This window comes from Cavia porcellus, unplaced genomic scaffold, assembly GCF_034190915.1.
Source record: "Cavia porcellus strain 051 isolate PalLab524CR breed Dunkin Hartley unplaced genomic scaffold, mCavPor4.1 scaffold_22, whole genome shotgun sequence".
NCBI classification, from domain to species: domain Eukaryota; kingdom Metazoa; phylum Chordata; class Mammalia; order Rodentia; family Caviidae; genus Cavia; species Cavia porcellus.
In genome coordinates, this window is record NW_026947505.1 from 11,188,852 (window position 1) to 11,212,515 (window position 23,664).

Sequence of the window (23,664 nt, forward strand, 5' to 3'; positions counted from 1 at the left end):
GAAAAATGGGGGTTTCTTGATGTAAATGGCTTTGTAAGTGACAATAATAAAAAACAGGTTTTTTTAGATGTGTGCCCAAATCCTAAGGGGCAGGCTACCACTGAACTACATCCTCAGTCTCCTTTTGTGATTCTTTTTTTTTTAAATTTTGAGACAGAGTCTTGTTAAGTTGCCTAGGCAGGACTTGAACTTGTAATCTTTTCTCCTTAGCTTTTCAAAGTGCTGAGATTGCAGGTGTGTGCTACGGCATAAAACATAACTTTTATGTGACTTGTCATCATAGTACAGCTATTGTTTAAGATGGAGAAAACACATTCTTGGATAAAAGTACAAGAAAAAATAACTCAAATCCCAATACCCACCCATAAACACCTTTCCAGTGTTTATAGAAAAAATTCGAGGTGCAGCGAATGTGCATCCCCTGATACACAGTAGTTGCTTGCTGAGGACCCCGTTAGAGTCCCCGTGAGGTCACAGGCAGTGCGGTCTGTCCCTGCAGGTGAAGGACGTCATGAAGGACGTCATGTCCGACCTGCAGCAGACCAACAGCGAGAAGATCCTGCTGAGCTGGGTGCGGCAGAGCACGCGGGCCTACAGCCAGGTCAACGTCCTCAACTTCACCACCAGCTGGACCGACGGACTCGCCTTTAACGCCCTGCTCCACCGCCACAAGTGAGGCTCTGCTGGGCTGAGAAGAGGGTCGCAGGATGTGCATCTCTTTTTGGCCTCTTTTCTGTGCTTTCTTGCTACAGCGCCTGCCCCACTTCTGCGCATGCTCTCTCGAAACAGGAAGCAGAGAAACCCGAAGTAGAAAACTACTCCGGGCTTGTTGATTGCTTTCCGAGGTTGCACCCGCGGTGCGGAGCCCATGATTCCGCCTACATATTCATGATAAAAAATGTAAAAATAGCTCACATAGTTCAGTCCCACTCACTCAATACTAACCATTAATATATACAGAGAATTGTGTTTTTGTTCTTGCAACAAAAGACTGCATACTCTGTGCAAATTTGTGAACAGATTCTAATTTGAATATAAAGACCAAAGGCCTAACAACATCCAGTGCACTCCTGAAGAAGAACCAGGTTGACGTATTTTGCAAAAAGAAACTAGAACTCCAAGGCTATGTTAATTAAGAGTGTGTGGTGTTACAAATAAATACAGTAACACAGTAGTAGGCTGAACCGTATACAATTGCCAGTGCTTGATGATTTTTTGTTGTATAAGAGCAGTAGTTTCATTCTAATAGAATGAAGTGCTGTGAAATAGCTCCATTATGCAGGATAACTTAGTTTAAAAACAAACCGAAGCTCTGCTGATACTGCAGATGCATAGACTGTGTGGAGCAGCTGGTTATCCGTATGTAAATAAGGGCATTGAGTTGTTACCCCATCGGACCCAAAAACTAATTTCCACCTAGATCAAGGATTTAAATGCCAGTGGCAAAACTTGTTATGTATTATTGCTATTTTAAGTTACTAATTTTCTCAAGTTTCATTTTTTTGTATGTTCTTGACCGGTACAGAAAAGTGCAGTAAACTTTTCTCTGTTTTACATCTGGAAATATTAAATTCCTGATGTGTATTATGGAACTCCTTCTCTTCCTTCCTCCTTTCCTTCCTTCCCCTCTTTCCCCACCCCCTCTTCTTTTTGGTTCAGCCTTATGCTTTGTCCTGTAATAGAGTGTTCATGAGAATTGATGATGGTGAACAGAATATTTTGTTCTTAAAAACAAAAGCAATGCTTTTAATGTTTTTCCGTAAGAGCGATGTTTCTCTTGTGAGGTTAAAAACCTTGCTTCCATCTTCCTTTATTAGTTTAAAGAAGTTACCATCAGTTCCCAGGTAGTTAAGAGATTTTATCAAGAAGCTGTTGAATTTAATCAAAACACCTTCCATCTGTTAATTGATTGAACAAATATATGTGCTAGATACTGGGTCTATAGCAGAGAACAAAATGGGCAAAAATCCCAGTCCTTTTGGAGCTGTTTCCAAAAGAGGGAGACAGTCGGTAATTTAAAAAAATGAAAATATAAATTGTAAAGTATATAGAAATGGGAAACATACTGAGGTGAGGAAAGAGGAGGCTTTTGGGAGATCAGTGAATAAGGTGAGCTGAGTGGCAGGAGGGAAGGGATGAAATCAGGGAGGGACAGTAGCTCCTCTCAGGCACTTAGTTTTTCTGTAATTCTGGTCGCAAACCAAATTGGACAAGAATCAAGTCAAACTGAATGGTTAGGTCCAGTGTTGACCTATGGGGAACTCTGGTTCAGTTCTCCTTCAGTTTGGTTTGTGATCAGAATCTTGGAAAGAATCGAGGTAGTGAACCGAGGTCCCACTGAGCTAGGGGAAACAGGTAGAGAGGTTGTTCTGAGGTGCTGCAAGAACTGACAGAGAGCAAAGAAAACAATCAATTGGTTGTTAAAGCAACAATGTCTAAATTGTGGGAGCAGCAGAAAATCAAGGTAAACAGTAGCAGCGTGGAAGGGCACAATTGTGGGAAACCTTCTCAGGGCCTTTGTTGTGGGACGTCCTGTGGACAGATTAGAGCTGGACGTTCTGTTCAGTTCACTTAGCTGGAGAATTTTGTCCATTAATATTGATTGTGATAATTGATACATTTAATTTTATTTTTACTTCTTAGTTTCTGGTTTCTTTTGCCTGTTTAAAATTGTTTTCTTTCTCGTCTTCTGTACTGAAGGGGTTTCCCCAACCTTCTTTTTAATTCTACTGTTTGGGGAATACTATATACCTGGATCCTTTAGTGGTTTCCCGAGAAATCTTAAAATATTTAATACATGAACCTTAGAATGTGTTGTTATTTTCATTGTTGTAATTTATCTTCAAATGCTGTTTAATATTTGACAAAACTTTGAGAAATGAGATATAACTTTTTAAGAAAGTTGAGAATTAAAAAAAATCTCAAACTTAAGTGCCTTAGAGTATAACAATGACTACTTTGTTTCCACAATATTTTATCTTCATTTTATTTTACTTCTTTGATGATTTCAGACCTGATCTCTTCAGCTGGGATAGAGTTGTCAAAATGTCCCCCATTGAGAGACTGGAGCATGCCTTCAACAAAGCTCAGAGTTACCTGGGAATTGAAAAGCTGTTAGATCCTGAAGGTATTGTTCATTATTTAACTTCAGCCTTGATTTTACTTTACAGTATTGAACTTTTGGAAAAGAGTATTTTGCTTTTTCTTTTTTTCAAGTATTGACATAAGATATAAGTATAGATATAATTTATTATAGACAAGTTAGTAGTACTTTTATACCAACAATTTGGGCTATCCTTTAGGCATGAAGTTAATTATTTCATTCAATAATAACTAATCTATACCCAGTAGGATTTAAAGTTTTAGAAAAATTATTATATAAAAACATCAGTATTTGGTTTAGTTGATAAAATTGGATTTTATGAGATCTTGCCTATGATGCAAAGACTTTACAGATGTCATAGGATTGAACTCAAGACTTATTTTCGTAGTATAAATGAGGTCTTGTGTCATTATTTTTGGGGGTAACATGGTAGCATGGTAGCATAATCTTGAGCATTCTGGGGAAGCTTCTAGAGAGGATTTTTAGAAATGGAACACTGAATAAAAATAAATAGTGCTCTTGGCTCTTTCCTCGTATCATGATATGAAATAATGTACTGAGACATGGTATGGCAAAGATTGTATGTTAAGCATTGTTTATGGGTACTAAGGAGAATTGTTTTATTCCTAATATTGAACAGTTCACATGTTTTGGACATCTAATTTAAGCTGACTCTCTCTTTCTTCCACTTTTAGATGTTGCTGTTCAGCTTCCTGACAAGAAATCTATAATTATGTATTTAACATCTTTGTTTGAGGTGCTACCTCAGCAAATCACGATAGATGCCATCCGAGAGGTAGAGACGCTGCCCCGGAAATACAAGAAAGAATGTGAAGAGGAAGAAATTAATATACAGGTAATGACGCATTTTTATTAAAATATTTGACGTAACACATTTGGTTTCTTGTATCAATGCCCACCCACTTTCAGAGGGTTTTTTCTTGATTGAGATCATCTTGGTTTCTCATCTTACATTACTGTAAGTTCAATCTTCAATTCGTACACTGTCACATGCTTGCTAAAGAAAACAGCTCAGCCGACTTCATTAAGAAGGAAATAGTATTATGTCACACAGCAAGGCAGGAGTAGGCTACAGGGCTGCTGACAATCAGGCTGAATGACTGCTTGACTCCCATTGTGGGTTAGCATCTTTTATCCAGTTGTCACCTACATGACTGAGGGTGGTTTTGTGTATGTCAGCATTATCTTTTTCTGTAATTATCTTCTTTGGGGGAACATTAGTAAAGAATTGTCCTATTTTGATCTCCCTAAGGGCTATCAATATATAGGGTTTATTTCCTCTATCATTTATAAGTCTGTGATAAGCTACTTGTCAAGTTTTTTATGAAAGGACTTACAAGATTTTATTCATCAGAATACAATTTTTTTCTAGGAGATATTAGTAAAATAATTACTTTTTTCTTCGCTTGCTTTCCTATCTTGAATCAATCCGTATTTATCTCTTTCTATTTTAGTCTAACAAGTCTTCCTAATTCATTAAATGAGAGACTTTTTAAGAGTTGGATCAGACCTTGGAAGTCACGTAGTTCAACATTTAGCAACTCAGTGACCAAGAGATACATGATTTTCAAAAATTATAAGAAATACATTTTGCAGACTCAGAAAGCATGGGCTCTGAAATTTACGTTTCATCCTTTTGCTGCTTATTTGGGGATAGCTACTTGACTTGAGTTCATGTAGATAAAACCACCTACTTGATAATGAATTGCTATAGCTAATAAACACTCAATAAGCATCAGCTATCATCATAATTTCTCCTCTAAATTTTTTTTTTTTTTTGTCTTTTTGACATAGGGTCTCACTATGCAGTTCAGGCTTGCCATGTGCTCCTTTGTAGCACAGGATGGTCTTGAACCTGCAACGATCCTCCAGCCTCAGCCTCCTGAGTGCTGGGATTTCAGGCGCCCCCAGCCTCAATTTGTTTTGACATTCTTATTCAACAAATTCTTTTTTAAAAAATGTTACTTGAGGCCAGATGTGCTGGTGCACGCCTGTCATCTCAGTACTCTGGGAGACCGAGGCAAAGGATTACTTAATGAGGTGCCGTTTCAAAATAAAAGATAAAAGAAGTGGTGGGGAGGTAACTGGTGAGGGCCTTGGGTTGATCTCCACTACCACTTTCCCCCTAAAAGTTACTCAATTCCTGTGTTAGAACAATCGTGCCAATGTTGAAGTGATGTGACATCCCACCCCCAAGTTTCCAAGAATTTACTCTTCAGATGTTCTTCAGACAGTATGTACCAGTCTTTCTTACTTTCTTTCCATTTCAAAAAACGACATGAGTTTTAGAAGACAGAAAGCTTATTGAGAAATAAAGGTGAGAGATAAGACTAGACTATGAAATTAAATGATGCTGAGGAAGCATTAACTTCTTATAATTGACTGTGTTTGCTCCTAATAATGCGGTCATTGTTCTGCCATAATGATGCACCTTTTCAGGGGCTCCTACCATCTGGGTTTGCCCCTTGTGTTTTAGAATTCTTTGTTGAATTAGGATTCTTTGTGTTAGAAAGGAAGCATATCTTAACTCTTAACAGCTGTAGCTATTCTCTTAGTAAGGCAGGAGCTTTCTTTTGACTTTTGAGGTGTAGATAAAAGAACGACTTCTCATATACTGTTTGCTTAAGAGCAGATGTTTAGCACTAACTTCTTCATTTGCGTGCTTTCATTAGTGCTTCGGAGGTTGAATTATTTGTAGATATGAAATAAGACGGGGTTTTAGCCACCTATCCTTTGACATAGCTTCTCATCCACTGCTCTCCGGTGAAAGCCTTGCTCTCTGGTTCTTTCCTTTCTGCACACGTGCCTTAGGTGAATAATTCCTGCATGTCTTGCTAGATATCTGCCAGTTGGAAGTCTAGTCAAGTATTTTAATCAGTACCTCTCAACATTTGCATGTGGGTTACAGCTTTCATTTCTCAACTCAAGCTGTTGATACCTATGCAAGTGACCCTGGCCGATCATTGACTGGTATAGTTCCTGCATATCCTTGTTAGAGTGTAGAGTTTGGTCCTAAGGGGTCATCAGAGTTCCTTTAGCTCTGCAGTTTCAGGAGTTTAGATGCAGAAATTATCTCAGTTTCTTTTTTCTGTCTTGGTACCATCTGTCCCTTAATTGTCCCTTTTCACCTCAGAGCTCATGGCTTCATTTTTTAACTCCAGTATTTCATTTTCTGGATTCGTTTGAGTCTCACTCCAGAATGCCTTTGGTATTTTCTTTCTTTTCCAGCGTTTGTATTAATTAAAGACCTTTTCTTCTCTTGTAGTTTGCAAGACCAAGCTTGTCTCTGCACTGCGTAGTGGACTCCACTACGATTCTTGAACATGCACGTTCTTTTCTGCAAAATGCTTCTCTACCCACTCTCGCATACCGAGCTTCCCATATTTCCGCCATTAAAATGGAATCTTTTAGGGAAGTTTTCTCTGATTAATCTGTTAGAATCCAGTCCTACACACACATTCTCTTGTTTCTTGCTATTGTGCCCTTTTTATAAATTAGTAACAATTTAAAATTATGTTTTAAGAGCATTGAGAAAAGCAATGAAAGACTTCATGCAGGGAAACCATATGATCTGATTACGTTTTCAAAGTGAGTTGTGGAACTACGGTTTGGGTGGCAGATATTAGGAAGCCATTGTGGTCCAGAGGAGGGACTTGGGCAGATTGGAGATGGAAGAGTCTAGGTAGATTACAAATAAATTTCAAGCATGTGAATTAATAAATATCGGCATTGAAAAAAAGAAACTAAGACTGGCTCCCTACTTCTTAGCTGGAGAATTTAATTTAGGTTCATGGTGGAGGAAAAAAAAGTCTTAGGAAAAAAGGGCAGGTTTAACAGTAGGAATGGTTTGATATGCTGGTGACACATTCAAGTGGAGATGTCAGGCAGTTGGATATAGGAGTTTGAAGTTCAGAAGAGAGTTTGAGACCGAAACTAAAGTGGCAAAATGTCTGGGGGCTGTCGATGATTGTTTAAACGCAGTGGGTTAGATGAGATTACTTAGGCAAAATGTATTGAAAGAAGAGAATAATGAAGACTTAATCGCTTGTAGGTTGGCAGCTTTCATTGGAGTGGAAGGGACCCAGTGTGATTACTGACTTAAGGGATACATTGCTTTGTGAGGTGAAGAGTAGCTTGCTAGCCACGTGGAAGGATTCTGGGAACTCAAGTGAGAAACGTGCAGTGACCAGTTCTTCATGTGTGTTACAGTGGCGTTGGTACTATCAAAATATATTCATCAAAATATATACTATATATTATCAATATATACTATATAATATATACTATCAAAATATATTTGGCAGGTTCATTACATGGTCACCTTAAACATGATGCTAGGAAAGTGGATTTATCAACTTTCCAATTGAGTTTGGGGAAAAATACCAAGTCAGAGTGAAGAGAATGTTAATAAAGAGTAGCTGTTAAATACATAAATGTGACTTTTATTGTTCTGTGTTCATTGATGTACCTGTGAACGTTCCTGTATAAAAATGGTGAATGAGAGTTGATAATGGGAGACTGCCTGTAGGTGAATCTTAAAAAAAGTTTCCCTCTGAACAGGATCAAAAGATCATTAGAGACAGTAGGTTTGGTTTATAAGATTCTAAAGTACATAAAGAAAAATTCTATTGCTTTGGAAGGGCTTGAGATAAATTTATCCCATAAACTTGGAAAGAGGGAGAGAGAGAGACAACTGAGTGCTGGTGCCTCAGAAACTAGGGCTGTGTGTGGCTGTTTTTCATTGTCTAAGTTGCAGTGCTAAAATACAGTTCAGTAAAAGCATTGTAAATGGGCGGGGGTGTCAAAGCTGAATTCTAATTTCTCTCTTTTGGGGTAGAATACAGCCATTGTTTGAGGTTCATATTTTACAGCTCTTCTGTGAAACTTTTCTAACTGCTTTAGCTTTTGGTGAACTCAAATAGCAACCCTTGATTGGGACCATGGCATTTAGAACTTTGTACATAGCTATTTATTTTTGCCTAGAAATGATTCATGTGGGTTATTTCTCTCTCCTCAACTGTATTAGAATTGCGACGCGCCAGGACTCATGAGCACAGTTGGTTTTGTGCCTTTTGCTGCCCCAGCGTAGTAGACAAATGCTCTCTGACTCACTGGTGACAGTGCTGGCCCGACTCCTGAGAGCTGGCTGATGCCTGAAACCCTGCGCGTTCTCTACATTGTATCTTTGCTGAATGCCTTGCATCTTCATGACAGTTGTGGCATTTTCTTGGTTTTTGTTCAGAGTCCAGCGGCAGCGGAGGAGCACGAGAGTCCCCGAGCTGACACCCCCAGCACTGTCACTGAGGTTGACATGGATCTGGACAGCTACCAGATAGCGCTGGAAGAAGTGCTGACCTGGTTGCTGTCTGCTGAGGACACTTTCCAGGAACAGGATGACATTTCCGACGATGTGGAAGAAGTCAAAGAGCAGTTTGCCACCCATGAAGTGAGAATCTGTTGTTGTGGGGTGGATCTTCCTGCTGTGGGGCCCCTGCTTCCTGGGAGGACCCACCCTGATGAATTCTGTTCCACCCAAAGGTCAGGGTGTATTTTGGGAATTGTGATATTTAAGTAGATCTTTGTTATAAAACTAGTGTGGGTGATTAGCTGTGTGTCAGAATTCAGATTCGAATCTTAGCCCCTGGGAACTTGTGTATTTCGTGGCGCCCCTTGAGCAGAAATCAACACATAGTCCTGTTCTGTTGTTTTTGGAGTGTATTGCTATAGTTAAAAACAGAACAACTAATTAATATATCAGATCTTTAGGGTTTGAGTGTTCCCGGGAACTGATTACTTTCATTGGTTCAGTGAGTCAGCAAATGTCATACCCAGTGTTCATGTACAATTTTATGTAACAAGAGTTTCTTTCTATCTTGAGGATATGTTACATTGTAGCATAGTGATTTTGACACTGGGAAGGTTTCTTTTTGGTTAAGTACATTTTTTGTGTACAGATGTAGAGATACGTGAATAGTCAGATTTATTTGCTATTTTGGATAGAAATAGTAGCATTCCTTAAACAGTTCCTTTTGAGTGAGTGTGGTTTTTTTTTTTAATTGTATTTACTGCTAATTCCACATACACTACCTATTAGTCACCTAAACAGCATTTGCTTTAAAAAGCAAGTGATTTAATATGATTTTATATGATTTAATATTTAATATGATTTAATATGATTTTTCTTGATCTGTTTTTGTTTTGAGTTATGCCAGCCGCTTGTTTCTTATTTCCACACCTTAGTGCATTGCATCAAGGTCTACCGGCTCTGTACTCCACTTGGCTATCTTCTTCCTCTGCTGTGCTGATATTTGGGTTTTGTACCAAAAGATATTTATAATGTTTTTTTGGCTTTGAGCAGCTCACAGATCACAATGATGTACCTTTGCAGGCTTTTATGATGGAGTTGACTGCACATCAGAGCAGCGTGGGGAGCGTCCTGCAGGCGGGCAACCAGCTGATAACACAGGGCACTCTGTCGGATGAAGAGGAGTTTGAGATTCAGGAGCAAATGACCTTGCTGAATGCCAGATGGGAGGCTCTGAGGGTAGAAAGTATGGAGAGGCAGTCCCGGTGAGTAAGCACCAAGGAGGCCGCATCTTATTCCACAGGATACATTGCAGGATTGAGCTCATGTAGGAACCAGTGTGTCTATAAGAAACAAGATCAGCTTGGCAAGTGCAAGGTTGTGAGTTCGATACCCGGTACCAAAAAAACAAACAAACAAACAACCCGAAACAAACTAACAAGATCAGTATTGAAATAGCCTAAGGGCATTCTCACTTTTTAATTTATAAAATTGCTAGAATTTTGCATGATCTTCGTTGATATTTTAGCCAAGCCTAATGGTAAAAGTTGAAATATGCATATTGATGGAAAGGGAAAAGTCCATGTGACTAATTATTGATTTGCTCTAATATTAATATGGCAAACTACTAACTGGGTATGGTGACAAGGACTATTTGATGTGGACCTTTTCTTCTGTTTTGTAACACTTTAAAACAGTCTTTTCTCATGTTCCATTTAATGTGTTCGGTTTGCACTATACATGACATTCCATTGCTGCTTCCACCTATTTAATAAGTAGGAATTCCTGAACAAAGAAACAATGATCTTGGTATATCCCAAGGTGCTTTTATTTGCATTCTTTGACTGAATTTAATAGAATCTCTTTAGGGAGAAAATTAACCCTGGTTTTTAAATTTTTATTTATTTATTTGTTTGTTTGTTTGTTTGTTTATTTATTTATTTATTTTTGTCTTTTTCCTTTTTATCGATACCGGAGATCGAACTCAACGACTCCCTGCTTGGAAGGCAGGCGCTTATGCCGCTGAGCTAAATCCCCAGCCCCTGGTTTTTTTTATTTAAAGACTAATTGCAGTTATAAAGGGTCAGACATGGGTGTGTTCCCTTGCCTCACATCTCTGTTACCTGGAGTCTGGGAACGAGCTGGTGGCAGCGATACTGTGTCCCCTGGCCAGGTTGCACGATGTGCTGATGGAACTGCAGAAGAAGCAGCTGCAGCAGTTGTCGGCCTGGCTGACCCTCGCGGAAGAGCGCATTCAGAAGATGGAAACCTGTTCACTGGATGACAACTTAGAATCCCTGCAAAAGCTCCTCGAAGAACATAAAGTAACTGTGCCTCCTGTTTCTTTCCTACCTTATCAAATATGCAAGAGCAGCACTTAGCTTCTCAGGAGCTGATGGCTTCTCTTGTTAGTGTGGCATTGGGACACATCTTCCATGTCATCTTTTATTTAGCTTATAGGGTGGAGCTCATGGGGCTATGAGGTTTCCAAGCCAGGGATGACACTGCAGGAACAACTCTACACAGGTTTGCATGATTTGCTTTAAAAGCACAAAGGTTTCCTAAGATTCCAGAAGGGTCTTTTTGGACCTCTAGATGGTTAACAACCCTTGCAAGGCATGGGTGAGGAGACAGATTGTTTAAGGAAACCTGTTGGCTTTTCTTTGATACACAAAGGTATCAGACAGCGAGGGAGGAACAAATACCTGGTGGACAGTTTAATTTGGTTCTAAATTTACTAGGTAAATTTTCATAGTCACAATAAGAAAAGGGAGAGCATAATATTTTCTCTGTGAGCTTAAGAATTGTATTGATCTATGAATCCAGTTACCTGCTTATTAAAGCTTTAGGGATACATTGAACACTACTTAGGAAGCATTTGATAGCACTTGATAGTGTTTAAACAAATTACCTCTTTAAGTCTATTGGATGACTGTGTTTTTCACGTGGACAAAGGGAGAAGGGAAGGTATCCATATATCCTTAATTGCTTTCTGGGCTGCTGAGCAGAATGGCTTCTGAGTATATCAGAAGTTTTCTCTCTATGCCGTACTGCATTAGGTAAAATGACCCTTGGTCCTGTCTATGTAAGCTCTGAACTTACTAATTTACCAATTCTACATACTGGTCTTAATCACTAGGATAGCATTCAGCTCTTTTATCCTTTTTTTTTCTTTTTTGATTTGCCAGAAGTTAGAATAAAATTGACAATGTGCTATTTGCAATCTGATAGGACCTTGCATTTTCAGACTGCTTTGGTTTATAAAGAAATATAAATATGTACAACGGCCCTGTTTCATTAGTAGAACACTTAGGTTAACGATTGGAAATTTAAATACAATGCTTATTATGTGTCCTTCGTTACTGTTGACAAGTGCATGGACTTTAGGTAAATGTGGAAGAATAGAAATATTAGTTTGTCTTAATGTCTCTTCCTCTAGAGTTTGCAGAATGATCTTGAGGCTGAGCAGATGAAGGTAAATTCCCTGACTCACATGGTGGTCATTGTAGATGAGAACAGCGGCGAGAGTGCTACGGCGCTCCTGGAAGACCAGCTGCAGGTGAGGACCCTGCTGTCGCAGTGACCCTGACAGGCCCGTGGCCCAGGACCCAGGACGTTGTGTTTCTGTGCTTATGTCTTCTCTCTCTGTCCATCCGGAAGGATAGGAAAACCTACGCTGTTAGCTTTTCATCACTATAACAGAAGACCTATATTTTTGTACACATTTGCAGTTCATGTTTCTATTCCTCGTGTGGAATTGGTCTATGCACATAACACATCTTAATCCTTTTTTTATCCCGTTCTTATCCCCCTTCCTTCCTCTATTTCTTGATTCCCTTCCCATCTGAGAAGGATCTGTGGCCCTATTTCCTAATTATCTCTTTTATTTTACTCTTTATTTATAATTTGGGATTCTCATATAAGAGAAACCGTGCAATATCTAAGCTTGTGTATCTGATTTAATTCACTTGATCTTACTGTCTTAAGGTTTATTCACTTTCCTACAAATGACTCAAGCTTATCTTTCTTTATGACTTCCTTATGAGGAAAAGAGGTTTGTTTAGCTACGCATTTTAGAAGCCAGAATTCCAGCCATCATGGTGCAGGCTTTTATGAGGGTTCCTGTCGGCTGGATCACATCAGGTGGTACAAGTGCATCTCGATCTGTGTGGTCTCTCCTCTCCTTAGAAGGCCAGGATTCAGTCGTAGTGGCCTCACCATAATGATCTAATCTAATGTAGTAACTGGTCAGAGGCCCTACCTGTAAACACCATAGAAAGATGGTTTTTATTCTCTACATACCATTGATATAAGGCTCTGAGGATTAATGCTTACATGAATTTTGGAGAGATGATACTTTACACCTACCGTCCCCTCTTTGGGGTTTCATAACAAGTAGATTATAATCTACTTGTTATGGTTCTTTTGGGGTGGATGAGTGCAGGATTGCCTGCCCAGTTTTCTGGCGCATAACAGTAACATAAGTTGAAAGCACAGGAATTGGTTGCAGCAAGCAGGCCAGAGACTTTCTTGCTCAGAATTAGTTGAAGAATTTGTGAAAATGGAGATCCCAGCTCCAAGCAGACCTGATTCTCTGTGTGTGAGTGTGTGTGGGGAAGCTGGGATGAACAGGGAATGTGTGTAGTGTAAAATAAAAGTGTCTGTGATAACTAGATTTTGAGAGTTTCTGCTATTTAGCATTTAATATCCCTGTTTCTTTGGCAGATCATGTATTGAGTTTCAACATCTTTAGTATAATAGATTGCTTCTTTTTGCACAGAGTCATAGTATATCTTTATAGCACTTTATAAAAAGATTTATTGGTATTTCATTTGAATGATGCTTGGATTGCCTGGCATGATGCTGCCAGTTTATGATTCCCAGTAACTTCCAGACTGTAAACTCATTATGTGAAATCCCCTTTCAAGTTATATAAAGTTGCCCAGCGGTTCTGAGACTTTAGTGCAGTAGTATTAACTTACTCTAGTAACCCGAGAGGTAGGTATTCTGCTTTGATGGTTTGGCAGTGTGAAACTGAAAGTGAGAGGGGTTAAGCGACAGCCCAAGCGTGAAACAGACAATGAGTGTTCATGCACTTTTGGGAGAGCTCCCCTCTCACCCCAAGATCTCTGCCGTTTGTACTCATGAACAACTTAGGCTGACACTAAACATTAAGATAGTAAAATGTACATTGCATCACTGTTGCCTGCATATGTGTAACTTGCAAATTAATTTTTAACACTTGTTATTTCCTATGTATAAAATACATTCTTGGGAAAACCATCACAAAGGATTTCTAAAAATTAATCACATTTATTTACTTGATACTGCATATACTTCTAACATTCTGTTGCTGATTTATGTGGAGTGTTCTATGGCTCATGTAAGGTACACAGAACAAATTGATCACCTTTTATTATTTTATAGAAATTCTTGTATTTCAAATATAGTTTTTATAAGTTAGACATTTTTCCAAATTTTTTTATAACATTAAATTTTTTTGACATGTGAAAGGTGGTTAAGAAATATAATTGATGTACTTTTTAAAAAACATAGCTATACCCTAAAAAAATCTGAAGTAGAAAAAATAGATGTATTTATTTTCAAATCACATAAAAAACCACAATGAATTGGGAGGAACAGGATACAGTTCTAGTTTTGCTGCTTTCTAGCTCAGGAATGTGAAATCAATAGTTAAATTCTGCAGAAAATTTTTTCTCATTTATACATTTACAGAATTAGTCTGGATTCATAAGATTAGCCTGTATTAATTTAAAGTCACTTTTATAAGTTTTTCATGACCTTCTAATCAATAATAAAGAACAGTGGACACATTTTCTCGAAGGATCCTGTTAAGTCCCTTCTGGCTGGTTTAACAGAGGCTGATTTCTTCCCTGCCGCCCTCCCTAGAAACTTGGTGAGCGATGGACAGCTGTGTGCCGGTGGACTGAGGAACGCTGGAACCGATTACAAGAAATCAATATATTGTGGCAGGAATTATTGGAACAACAGGTATGCACTATTATGCCTCAGAGATAAAATAGGTTGGGGAAAGCAACCCTCGTTTTACTGTGGCTTTAAAATAAAGTTGTCCTGTTTGCTTTGCAATGAAAATTACAAGTTGTTATTATTTTTGTATTTTAAATGTTTTTGAGACAGGGTCTTTCTATGTAGCCCAGGTGAGGTCAGCCTCCCTAGTGCCGGGATTACAGGCACCACCATGCCCAGCTGAAATAGTTCTTTATTATTTTTCAAAATCAGATTTCTAAGCCAAGTGTGGTGGTGTACTTCTGCATGTCCAGCTACTTCAGACCTAAGGCAGGAGGATGGTTTGAGTTGGTGAGAATGAGGACCAGCCTCGGCGTTATAGTCAGATCCTATAGCAGCAGAACAAAACAAAACACTAATAAAAATAGTGTTTTTTATCTGTTTTATAGCTGATCACACAGCTTATTCATAAGGAGCATGTGTGTGGGTTTGTGGTAATAGCAGTGAATTTGTCTGTGCTCATTATGTGTAAATGTTGGTGCTTAGATGTGCTACTTGGTGCTGTTGGACATTATAAATATTACTGGACTTGTATCCTGGGTGGTGGGTTTGAACTTAGGTCAGCACAACTCCTCGCCTATGACTTGCACTGAGTAAATAAAGAGTAGGTGCATCTGCATGACACTTTGTGAACTTTAAATCACGAGACATTTTCTTGACTTTTAACCTGGTTAACTACTGAGATTAACGAGAAAATACTTTCAGCAACCCCTTTCATTAAGCAGTGTGCTTTTTCTACTAGGGATTGGTCACCACTGAGCATCAGACTAGTAAGCAAAGCTGTCACCCTCCTTTTTCAGTCCCGGGGGTGGCCTTTTGCTTCCAGAAAAGTGATCATCGACACGGAAGCAAAAGCCTGTTCTCAGATTCCAAGCGGCGTGGCTTGTGGTCTAGGAAAAAGGCAAATGCTCTGGATTCCCTCATCGCACGGGGTCTATTTTGATTCTTTCAAATGCATTGCATTTCCTTCCACAAAAAAGCAACTGTGTTCTCTTAAGGCGGGGTGGGCGGGGGGAGAGGACTGGAGGGACCGCAGGAAGGACATTTTGTGGTTTAGCAGAGATGGTGGCAGATAGTACATTGGGGGAAGGAGGGAGCAAAATCTGTTGAAATCTGAATTATTAATTACCACTTTCCCCCCAATCTTTGGTCAGAATTTTCTTATTAAGAATCATGTAATGGGCCCTGATTCTGCTCCCTGAAATATTTATATTGCACTTTACAGATCTTTACGTTTATTTGGGACCTTGTTTTCAGGTCAGAAAGATGCCAAGACTATTTAAAGTTTTACTGTGGTCGTGATAGTCAGTGACGTTGATTGCCCGAGAAATCTGTGATGTTACTTTGCTGCTGAGTAAAATAATTTGAAATGTGGAAGTAATTTTAATTTTATAATTTTAAAAAATATTAACAATGGAAGAAGTGGCTAATATTTTGCCCACTTTTATGACTTGAAGTTTGAGATTGATCTTCAACTCGGTTTTTACTGGAGATAGGACTTTGTAACTGTCTCGTGTGTGTTTGCGTGTGTCATGTCTGTCCCTTCTGTCCTGTGACATGCTTATTTATGTGCATACTTTCTCAGCCTTGTTGGTTTGAAAAGTTATTTCAGGCTATTTGTCATTTATTTTCCTATTTTTTGTCTCTCCTCTCTTCCCTTCCCTGTCCTTTTCTGTCTGTTCCCTTCCTTTTGCTTTCCTCCTTTTCTCCTTTTGATACAGAGATGAGGCTAGCTGTCCAATGAGTTAGTTGATCAGTAAAGCAATTAAGAAAGCCTCGGTCCCTTTGCAGATACAGAACCAACAGCAGCCCTTCCCCGCGCTATAATAAAAACGGTTTCTGCTGTAGCTCCTGTGTTCAGGAAGAATTACCCTAGTGGAGCCGTAGCTGTTTTTCATTCCTCTTCAAGATGGTAGAGAGCAAGAGGGGTCACTTTTGCTCTTTTTTAAAAAAAAAACTGATTTATTGGTACACTTTTGATATAATGATCACATTCATCACAGGGCATTTGTTTCCCTACACAATATATCTTGATCCTTTTTTCCCCCATTCTTCCCTCTCCCTTCTACCCTTTTTCCCTTCTTTATTTACCAAACCTTTGTTCTCTTTCCTTCTTTCTGTCTTCTTGTTGTTCCTTTTCCCTTCCTTCCCTCCCGCTCTTACCTCTCTCCTTCCGTTTCCCACTTGAGTATTTTCTTCCTACTTCCAATACTTGTAATCCATTTTGGTCCTTTTGCACTTTTGGGTTTTCACACAAGAATAACGATGTGTTATTTACAAGTGTGCTTGATTTATTTCACTTAAGTTTATGGTCTCAAGGTGCATCCATTACCTATGGAGTCTCAGGCTTATCCTTCTTTATGGCAGAGCGCTATAAAGAATACATATCTTCCTTATCCATTCATCTGAGATGGGCGTTTGGGCTGTTTCCAAGACTTAGCTATTAGGGATTGTGTTGCTGTAAACATGGGTGTGCATACGTCACTGTGGTGTGTTGCTTTTCGCTCTTTGAGGAAGAGACCAAGAAGGAGAATAGCTGGGTCAGACTGAAACTTCTAGTTTCATGTTTTTGAGGAATCTCCACAGTGATTTCCAGTTCACACTCCCACCAACAGTGGCGAAGGGTTCCTTTCCCCCTTCTTTCCCTGCCAGCATTTGTTATTGGTTGATCTCTTGACAACAGCTATTTTTTCTCGTATGAGGTAGAATCTCAGTGTTGTTTTAATGTCATCTCTCAAATGACCAATGAGGTTGAACCGTTTTTGCTATCTTGTTTGCTGTTTGTACTATGTCTTCATCTCAAATGCCCATTTTTGGATTGAGTTTTTAAATTTGGGAGTTCTGAGATTTTTAAGTTTATATGTTCTCCATGCTGGTCTTAGTCTGAGGAAAGCTGTGAAATGTTTTCCCCTTCTGTGGGTTGACTCTTCACTCTGTTGGTGTTTTCTTTAGGAGTTCATCAGCCTTTTAATACAAGGTCCCGGTTGTTGATTATTTGAATTATTTCCTGTGTGACTGCGGTTTTGTTTATCAATCTTTACCTACACCTATGTCTTCAGGACTTTTCCCTATTTTATCTTTCAGCAGAAACTGAAATTGTGAAGTTTTTGTTTGAATATTTAGATCTTCAATCCATTTTGATTTTAGTTCAGATTTTAATTGTGAGAGATAATGAGTCTAGGTTTAATCTTCATCTTGTGGAAAGCCAGTTTTGCAGAACCATTTATTAAAGAGACAATTTTTCTTCCAGTGAAGGTGTTTGACCCCTTTGTCAAAGATAAGATGCTGAGTGTGTTGGAGGTTTTTTTTTTGGGGGGGGGGGCTTATGTCCTGTCCCCTTTTATTTATACTTTGTATGTCAGGTTCAAGGTTATGACTTAAAGTTATTCACAATAAATAAATAATGATGGAATTTATATTTTGCTCCTGTTTATGAAGTCTTGCAAGATTTTCAGAAGTAAAACTTCAGATTTACAAAATGGTAATTAGTATATTTATAATATTTACAATTGGAATATTCATAATTTCTTTAGACTTTTTTACAACATAATACATAAGCTAGACACTACAGCAAGTACATAAGACACAAGCTGGTAAATGGCGGTACCATCTGTTTGTCTGCACAGGTGAAGGGCCACGGCAGCAGCCTCCTACGGCTCTTCTCCAAGGTATAGTGGTCTGTAATGGTTGTAGGGCCTGTATTTTCTTTCCTGCCCATTTCTGCATGTCTAAATCCAGTACCCATCTCCCAGCATATTTGAGCTGCCATCTTTTCTTGTAACCATCTCAGATTTCACAGTCTGAGAATTAAAAAGTCTTTTCAGAATTCCTATCTTTCTTCCATGGCACTTTATTTATTTACTTATTTATTTATTTTTTATTTTGAAGAGAAAACACCAAATGAGACAAAATAAAGTAGAGTCACTCAAAACAAAAGGATCAACATGGTGTATGACTTAAAAACAAAATATAAGGAGATCAATAATGGCTACCATAATGCCTGTTGTTATCTTCAAAAGAATTGCCCATATCATCAGGCATTATAAAATCAAACAAAACAGTACAGAACAAAACCAATAAAAACAAAACATTGGAGACATTGTAGGTATTCAAAAGAAGATAATAGTCAAACCAGAATGGGTATCGTAGTGCATCTTACTGTCTTCAAAGTAGTTGCCTATTCCCTCAGACTTGATACTATCAAAACGAACAGAATAGACTAAAATCAGTCAAGACAGTGAAAGCAATACAGGGCTTCAAATCAAGTTAATAGGAAATCAAAAATGGCTACCATAATATATCCTGCTATCTTTGGGATAGCTGTCCATGCCGTCAAATCTCATACAGCTAGACAAACTGGAACAGAATAAAACCAAACTAAACAGAACAGTGAAAACAATATGGGATTCAAATCATGATAACAGATTAACAATGGCCACTGCCTTCCCTTTTTAGACAGTTCCTCCTCTTTCACTTTCACAAATGTATTTTACATTTTGGATCCCACGAATTCTTTTAATTTTTATGTTAGGGAGGCAACCCACTCTCTACCTAAGTGATTCTGAAGCTTGTTACCTTTGAGTATGATCTCAAGCTGTATTCATTTGTCAGAGTTTTCTTTCCTTATAACTGAGTAGTTTTCCGTGGTATAAACATGTTCTGGCTTTCTAGACTCTCTGCAGCTGATGGGCAAGCTACCCCCACTTTGTTTCTGGTTTCCTGTCACGTAGAGTGTTGTTTTCTCATCTTTGACTTTCCATCTGTAAACCCGCTTCGGGTTAAATATTTCTTATATAAAGCATATTGATGGACCCTGTCTCCTTATCCACTCTGCCTGTGTTTCTTTTTATTGGTGAATCGAGGCCATCCCTATTAGTGATCGTGGCCAACCTTCTCTGCCATGTTATTTTTCTATCATTTGTTGTCTACTTTCCCCTTCGTTCCACTGTCTGACCTTCAGTGAGCCCCCTCTGCCGCTGTTCCTCACACTATGGTCTTTTTCTCTCTTTCTAGAATGTCTTTCAGTATTTTTGTAGGGTTGCTTTGGTGGTCATGAACTGGATTGGATTTTTGAGACTGGTTCTCACTATGTAATCCAGTCTGGTGTTGAACTCACTGTAACCCAGGCTGGCCTCAAACTTGCAATGATTCTTCTGCCTCAGCCTCCTAAGCACTAAGATTACATGTGTGTGCCACACACAGCTTTGCATCTTCTGATCTGTTCCATTGATCGTCAGGTCTGCTTTTATCATAGTAGCTTTGTAGTATAGTTTCAAGTCAGGTATTGCAGTGTCCTCTGCCTGCCTTTTGTTGCTCAGGAGTGCTTTTCTGTGTTCAGGAGTTCAAGGTTCAGGAGTGCTTTTGCTATTCTGTGTCTCTTCTGGTTCCAAATGAATTTTAGGATTATTTTCTCTGGTTCTGTGAGGATTATCTTTCCATTTTCTGATATCCTCTTTGATCTCCTTTTCCAGAGTACTTTAATTTTAAATGTAAAAGTATTTTACTTACTTCATTAGAATAATTTCTATTTCATTTTTCTTGATGCTGCTGTGAAACATGTTATTTCTCTGTGTTCTCTCTCAGTGAGTTTACTCTTTGTGTATAGGAATGCTATTGATTTTTAAATGTTGACTCTGTTTCCTTCTATGATGCTGAATTTGATTATTAAATCTAGAATATTATGGTGGAGTTTTTGGAGTCTTCTATATAGAGTATCATGCCATCTGCAAATAATGGTAATTTAATGTCTTTTTTTCCCTATCTGTATCCCTTTTATTTCTTTCTTTGTCTAATTGCTCCAGCTAATGTTTTTGGAACTATGTTGAATAGGAATAGTGATAGTAGACATTCTTGTCTTGTTCCTGATTTTAGAGTGAAAGCTTTCTGGTTTGACTTTTAGTATGATGTTGGGTGTTGGTTTGTCATAGACAGCTTTTATCAGATTGAAAGAAACACAGTCTATTCTAATTTCCGTAGGGTTTTTATCATGAATGGTGTTGGACTTTGTCAAGTGGTTTTTCTGTGTCTGTTGATTTGATCATGTGTTTTTTCCCTTGGGTCTGTTACTGTGTTGTGTTATACTTCTTCATTTGCATATGTTGATTTGCATGTGGTGTATTACATTTATTGATTTGCATCCCTACATTCCTGGAATGGCTCCTCCTTGGTTGTAGTGTATAATCTTGATTACTTGCTGCATTCTCTTTGTCAGTATCTTATTGAGATTTTTTGCATCTGTGTTCATTAGGGAGATTGCGTTGTAGTTTTCTTTCTGGTTGGATCCTTCTCTGATTTTTATATCAGAGTAATGCTTGCTTCTAGGAATGAGTTTGAGAGTATTGTGTCCTTTTCAATTTCATTAAAGAGCTTGAGGAGTATTGCATTAAGTCTTTAAATTTCTTGCAGAATTCAACAGTAAATCTGTCAGGGTTTTTCTTTGATGGTAGTTTTTTTTTTAACCTGCTTGTCTTGCTCTTTTATTACATTACTGATAATTTTTTCCTAAAAGAACATGCATTTTTGACCAGTGAGTTGAAATACTTTCCACTTGGCTTTGCCCATGATCAGACTTCCACCTTTAAACAGAACTGTTGGTGATCTTTGAACAGCCGTGTAGTTTTCCTGCATGATGTTGTGGAAAGATTATTGGTTGAGAATGAGGGAGCATGTTCAGCTGAGCCACTAACTGCCAGCTCTTCATACGTATGTAACTTGACTTCTTTCTCCCTCTTCTCTAAAATGAGAGCCTAGCACAAAAACATCTCTGTGATTGTTAGTGTCTCAAGTGTTACTCTTTTTACAGTTTGGATAGTTTAAATTTAGAGTTTTCCATCTTTCCTCCAGAGAATTAGATTTAGTTACTGTATTAGTCCATTTGCTGTTGCTATAACAGAATATCTGAGGATTCATAATTTGTAAAGTCTTATCTAGCTCACAGTTTCAGAGTCTTAAGCTCCAAAGAGCATGGTGCTGGCTCTGGTGTGGGTCCCTCTGTGTCACATGGAGGTAGGTGACATCATGGCGGGGGAGAGATCATTTGGAGATCATATGGCAAACCAGAAGCCAGAAAAAAGTGTGTGGGGGGGTTATTCTTTTTTCAGGAACTAACCTCCGTCCCATAAGAACTGTACTGGTCCCTGCTGAGTGAGGGCAGCAGCAACCTCAAGGATCTACCACTAGGTCCCACTTCCTTTTACATCATCACACAGAAAGTAAGCTTCTGACACACTCTAACCATATCCAAACTAGGGCAGTTACCCAGTGTGGGACTCAAATGTCAGGATGATCTGAGAAGGAGTATTTAAAGAAAGATATTTTTTGAGTCACTCAACCCCTGATTTGGGTGTTTGAAGTTCTTCTTATCCCCAGATAAAAGTGAAGCAACTAATAAAAGTGAGTAATTTTTAAAAAAAATTTATTTAAACAAAACAAAATAGTAAAAGGGTACAAGTAATTCAGAATTTCAAAAGAATAAACAGTAAGAAGTCACTAGTTAATAGATTACATATTGTCATCTTAGAAATAGTTGTTCAAGTTACAAAATTAAAGCATACAAAGTGGACATTCAAACAGTGAGACTGCAAACAGTTGTGTTCAATGATCCAACCAAAACTTTGTAATATGGTCATCTATCTTACACACCTAAACACATTTGCAGTTGTATCCTTTAGAGCACTTTCTTTTCCTCTCTTTTTTACAACGACAATTATACATTTTGGTTTTTATTACTCCCACAGTTCTTATTTTTTTTTTTTTTTTTTTTTGGGAAGAGAATAAAACCAAATGTGACAAAACAAAGCGGAGTCAGTCAAAACAAAGGATGGACATAGTACATGATGTAAAAACAGAATACAAGGTAATCAACAATGGTTACCATAATGCCTCTTGCTACCGTAAAAAGAATTGCCTATACCATCAGGTATAATAAAATTGAACAAAAAAGGACAGAGCAAAATCAATAAAACCTAAACATTGGAGAAATTACAGGACTTCAAAAGAAGATAATAGTAAAACCAGGATGGGCATCATAGTAAATCTTATTGCCTTCAAAGTAGTTGCCTATACCCTCAAACAAAAAAGAATGTGGTAATCATGATTCCCCATTATATGGTTTTGAAGCCTTATAAAGTTTTCACTCATTTATTGGAATGGTTTTTTTCTGGGCTGTTTGATTTTATTGTCTGTGATGATATGAACAACTATTTTGAAGAAAACAAGACATCATAATAGCTAGTGCTGATTTAATATCATCTTGTTTTGAAGTCCCATCAAACTGGTGTTCTTCTGTCTCCATTGGTTTTATCATGTTGTATCTTACTGGATTTTATTATATGTGATAGTATAAACAGAAAATTTTTTATAGGCAAAGAGATAATATAGAAACCATTGTTCGTTTTCCGTTAGCTGGTTCTAAATACCCTGTAATACCTTCATCCTCTTGAATGGTTTCATACTGTCTTGATATGTTTGATGCTATAGTATACAAAGTTATACTCAAATATTTCAAGGAAAGAGACACTATGGTAAGTACCATTAAGTCGGGTTATCTTGTGGTGAAACACTATGTTGCTTAAATTGTTCTGTTCTGACTTGTATTGTTATGTTGTTATATTTTCTTTTATCTCAATATCCCCCCTTTTTAAAAAAATTTATTTTTTAAATTATTTTTTTAATTAATGGGAAAAAGTTAAAAAATTAGCAGGATATATTATAGTAACTTTTTTGATTTCCTATTAATTTGTTTTAAAAGTAATTTGAGAATTTGGTTACATTGAATTACCAAATGGTTTCCCAGACTTAGTTCTAAATTTTTGTTATTATTTGTAGTGCTTGCTGAAAGCCTGGCTCACCGAAAAAGAAGAGGCTTTGAATAAAGTCCAGACAAGCAATTTCAAAGACCAGAAGGAACTAAGTGTCAGCGTTCGCCGACTGGCAGTAAGTGACATTAATTGTCATCATCTGTGACGTGAACCTATGATGGCCTAGAGTTTTGTACTGATACTGACTAGAGTTTAGTGAATGTAGGTTATGGAACGTTCTCGAACACTAGACTGCTGTCATGCTTTGATCTGAAACTGTTTTATAGTTTGCAGGTTTTTGCATAGTGAATTATAAAATATACATGTTCACATTTCCTGATGAGGGGACAGGAAGGTAAGGTGCTGTTAAGAGAGAACCATCTAACGTG

The 23,664-nt window shown here is 38.1% G+C and overlaps 1 protein-coding gene across 7 annotated transcripts in view; it reads left to right on the forward strand.

Annotated features, from left to right (window-relative positions):
• Utrn (utrophin) overlaps positions 1-23,664 on the forward strand; it is a 502,327-nt gene that overhangs the window by 131,933 nt on the left and 346,730 nt on the right. For all 7 annotated transcript variants that reach the window (XM_023563244.2, XM_063233434.1, XM_063233436.1 and 4 more), the window contains 9 exons: positions 500-672; positions 3,012-3,127; positions 3,799-3,959; positions 8,367-8,570; positions 9,513-9,694; positions 10,603-10,753; positions 11,869-11,988; positions 14,340-14,441; positions 23,304-23,411. In XM_023563244.2, the coding sequence (XP_023419012.2) occupies positions 500-672; positions 3,012-3,127; positions 3,799-3,959; positions 8,367-8,570; positions 9,513-9,694; positions 10,603-10,753; positions 11,869-11,988; positions 14,340-14,441; positions 23,304-23,411 (1,317 nt within the window). The remainder of the gene's footprint in view (positions 1-499; positions 673-3,011; positions 3,128-3,798; positions 3,960-8,366; positions 8,571-9,512; positions 9,695-10,602; positions 10,754-11,868; positions 11,989-14,339; positions 14,442-23,303; positions 23,412-23,664) is intronic.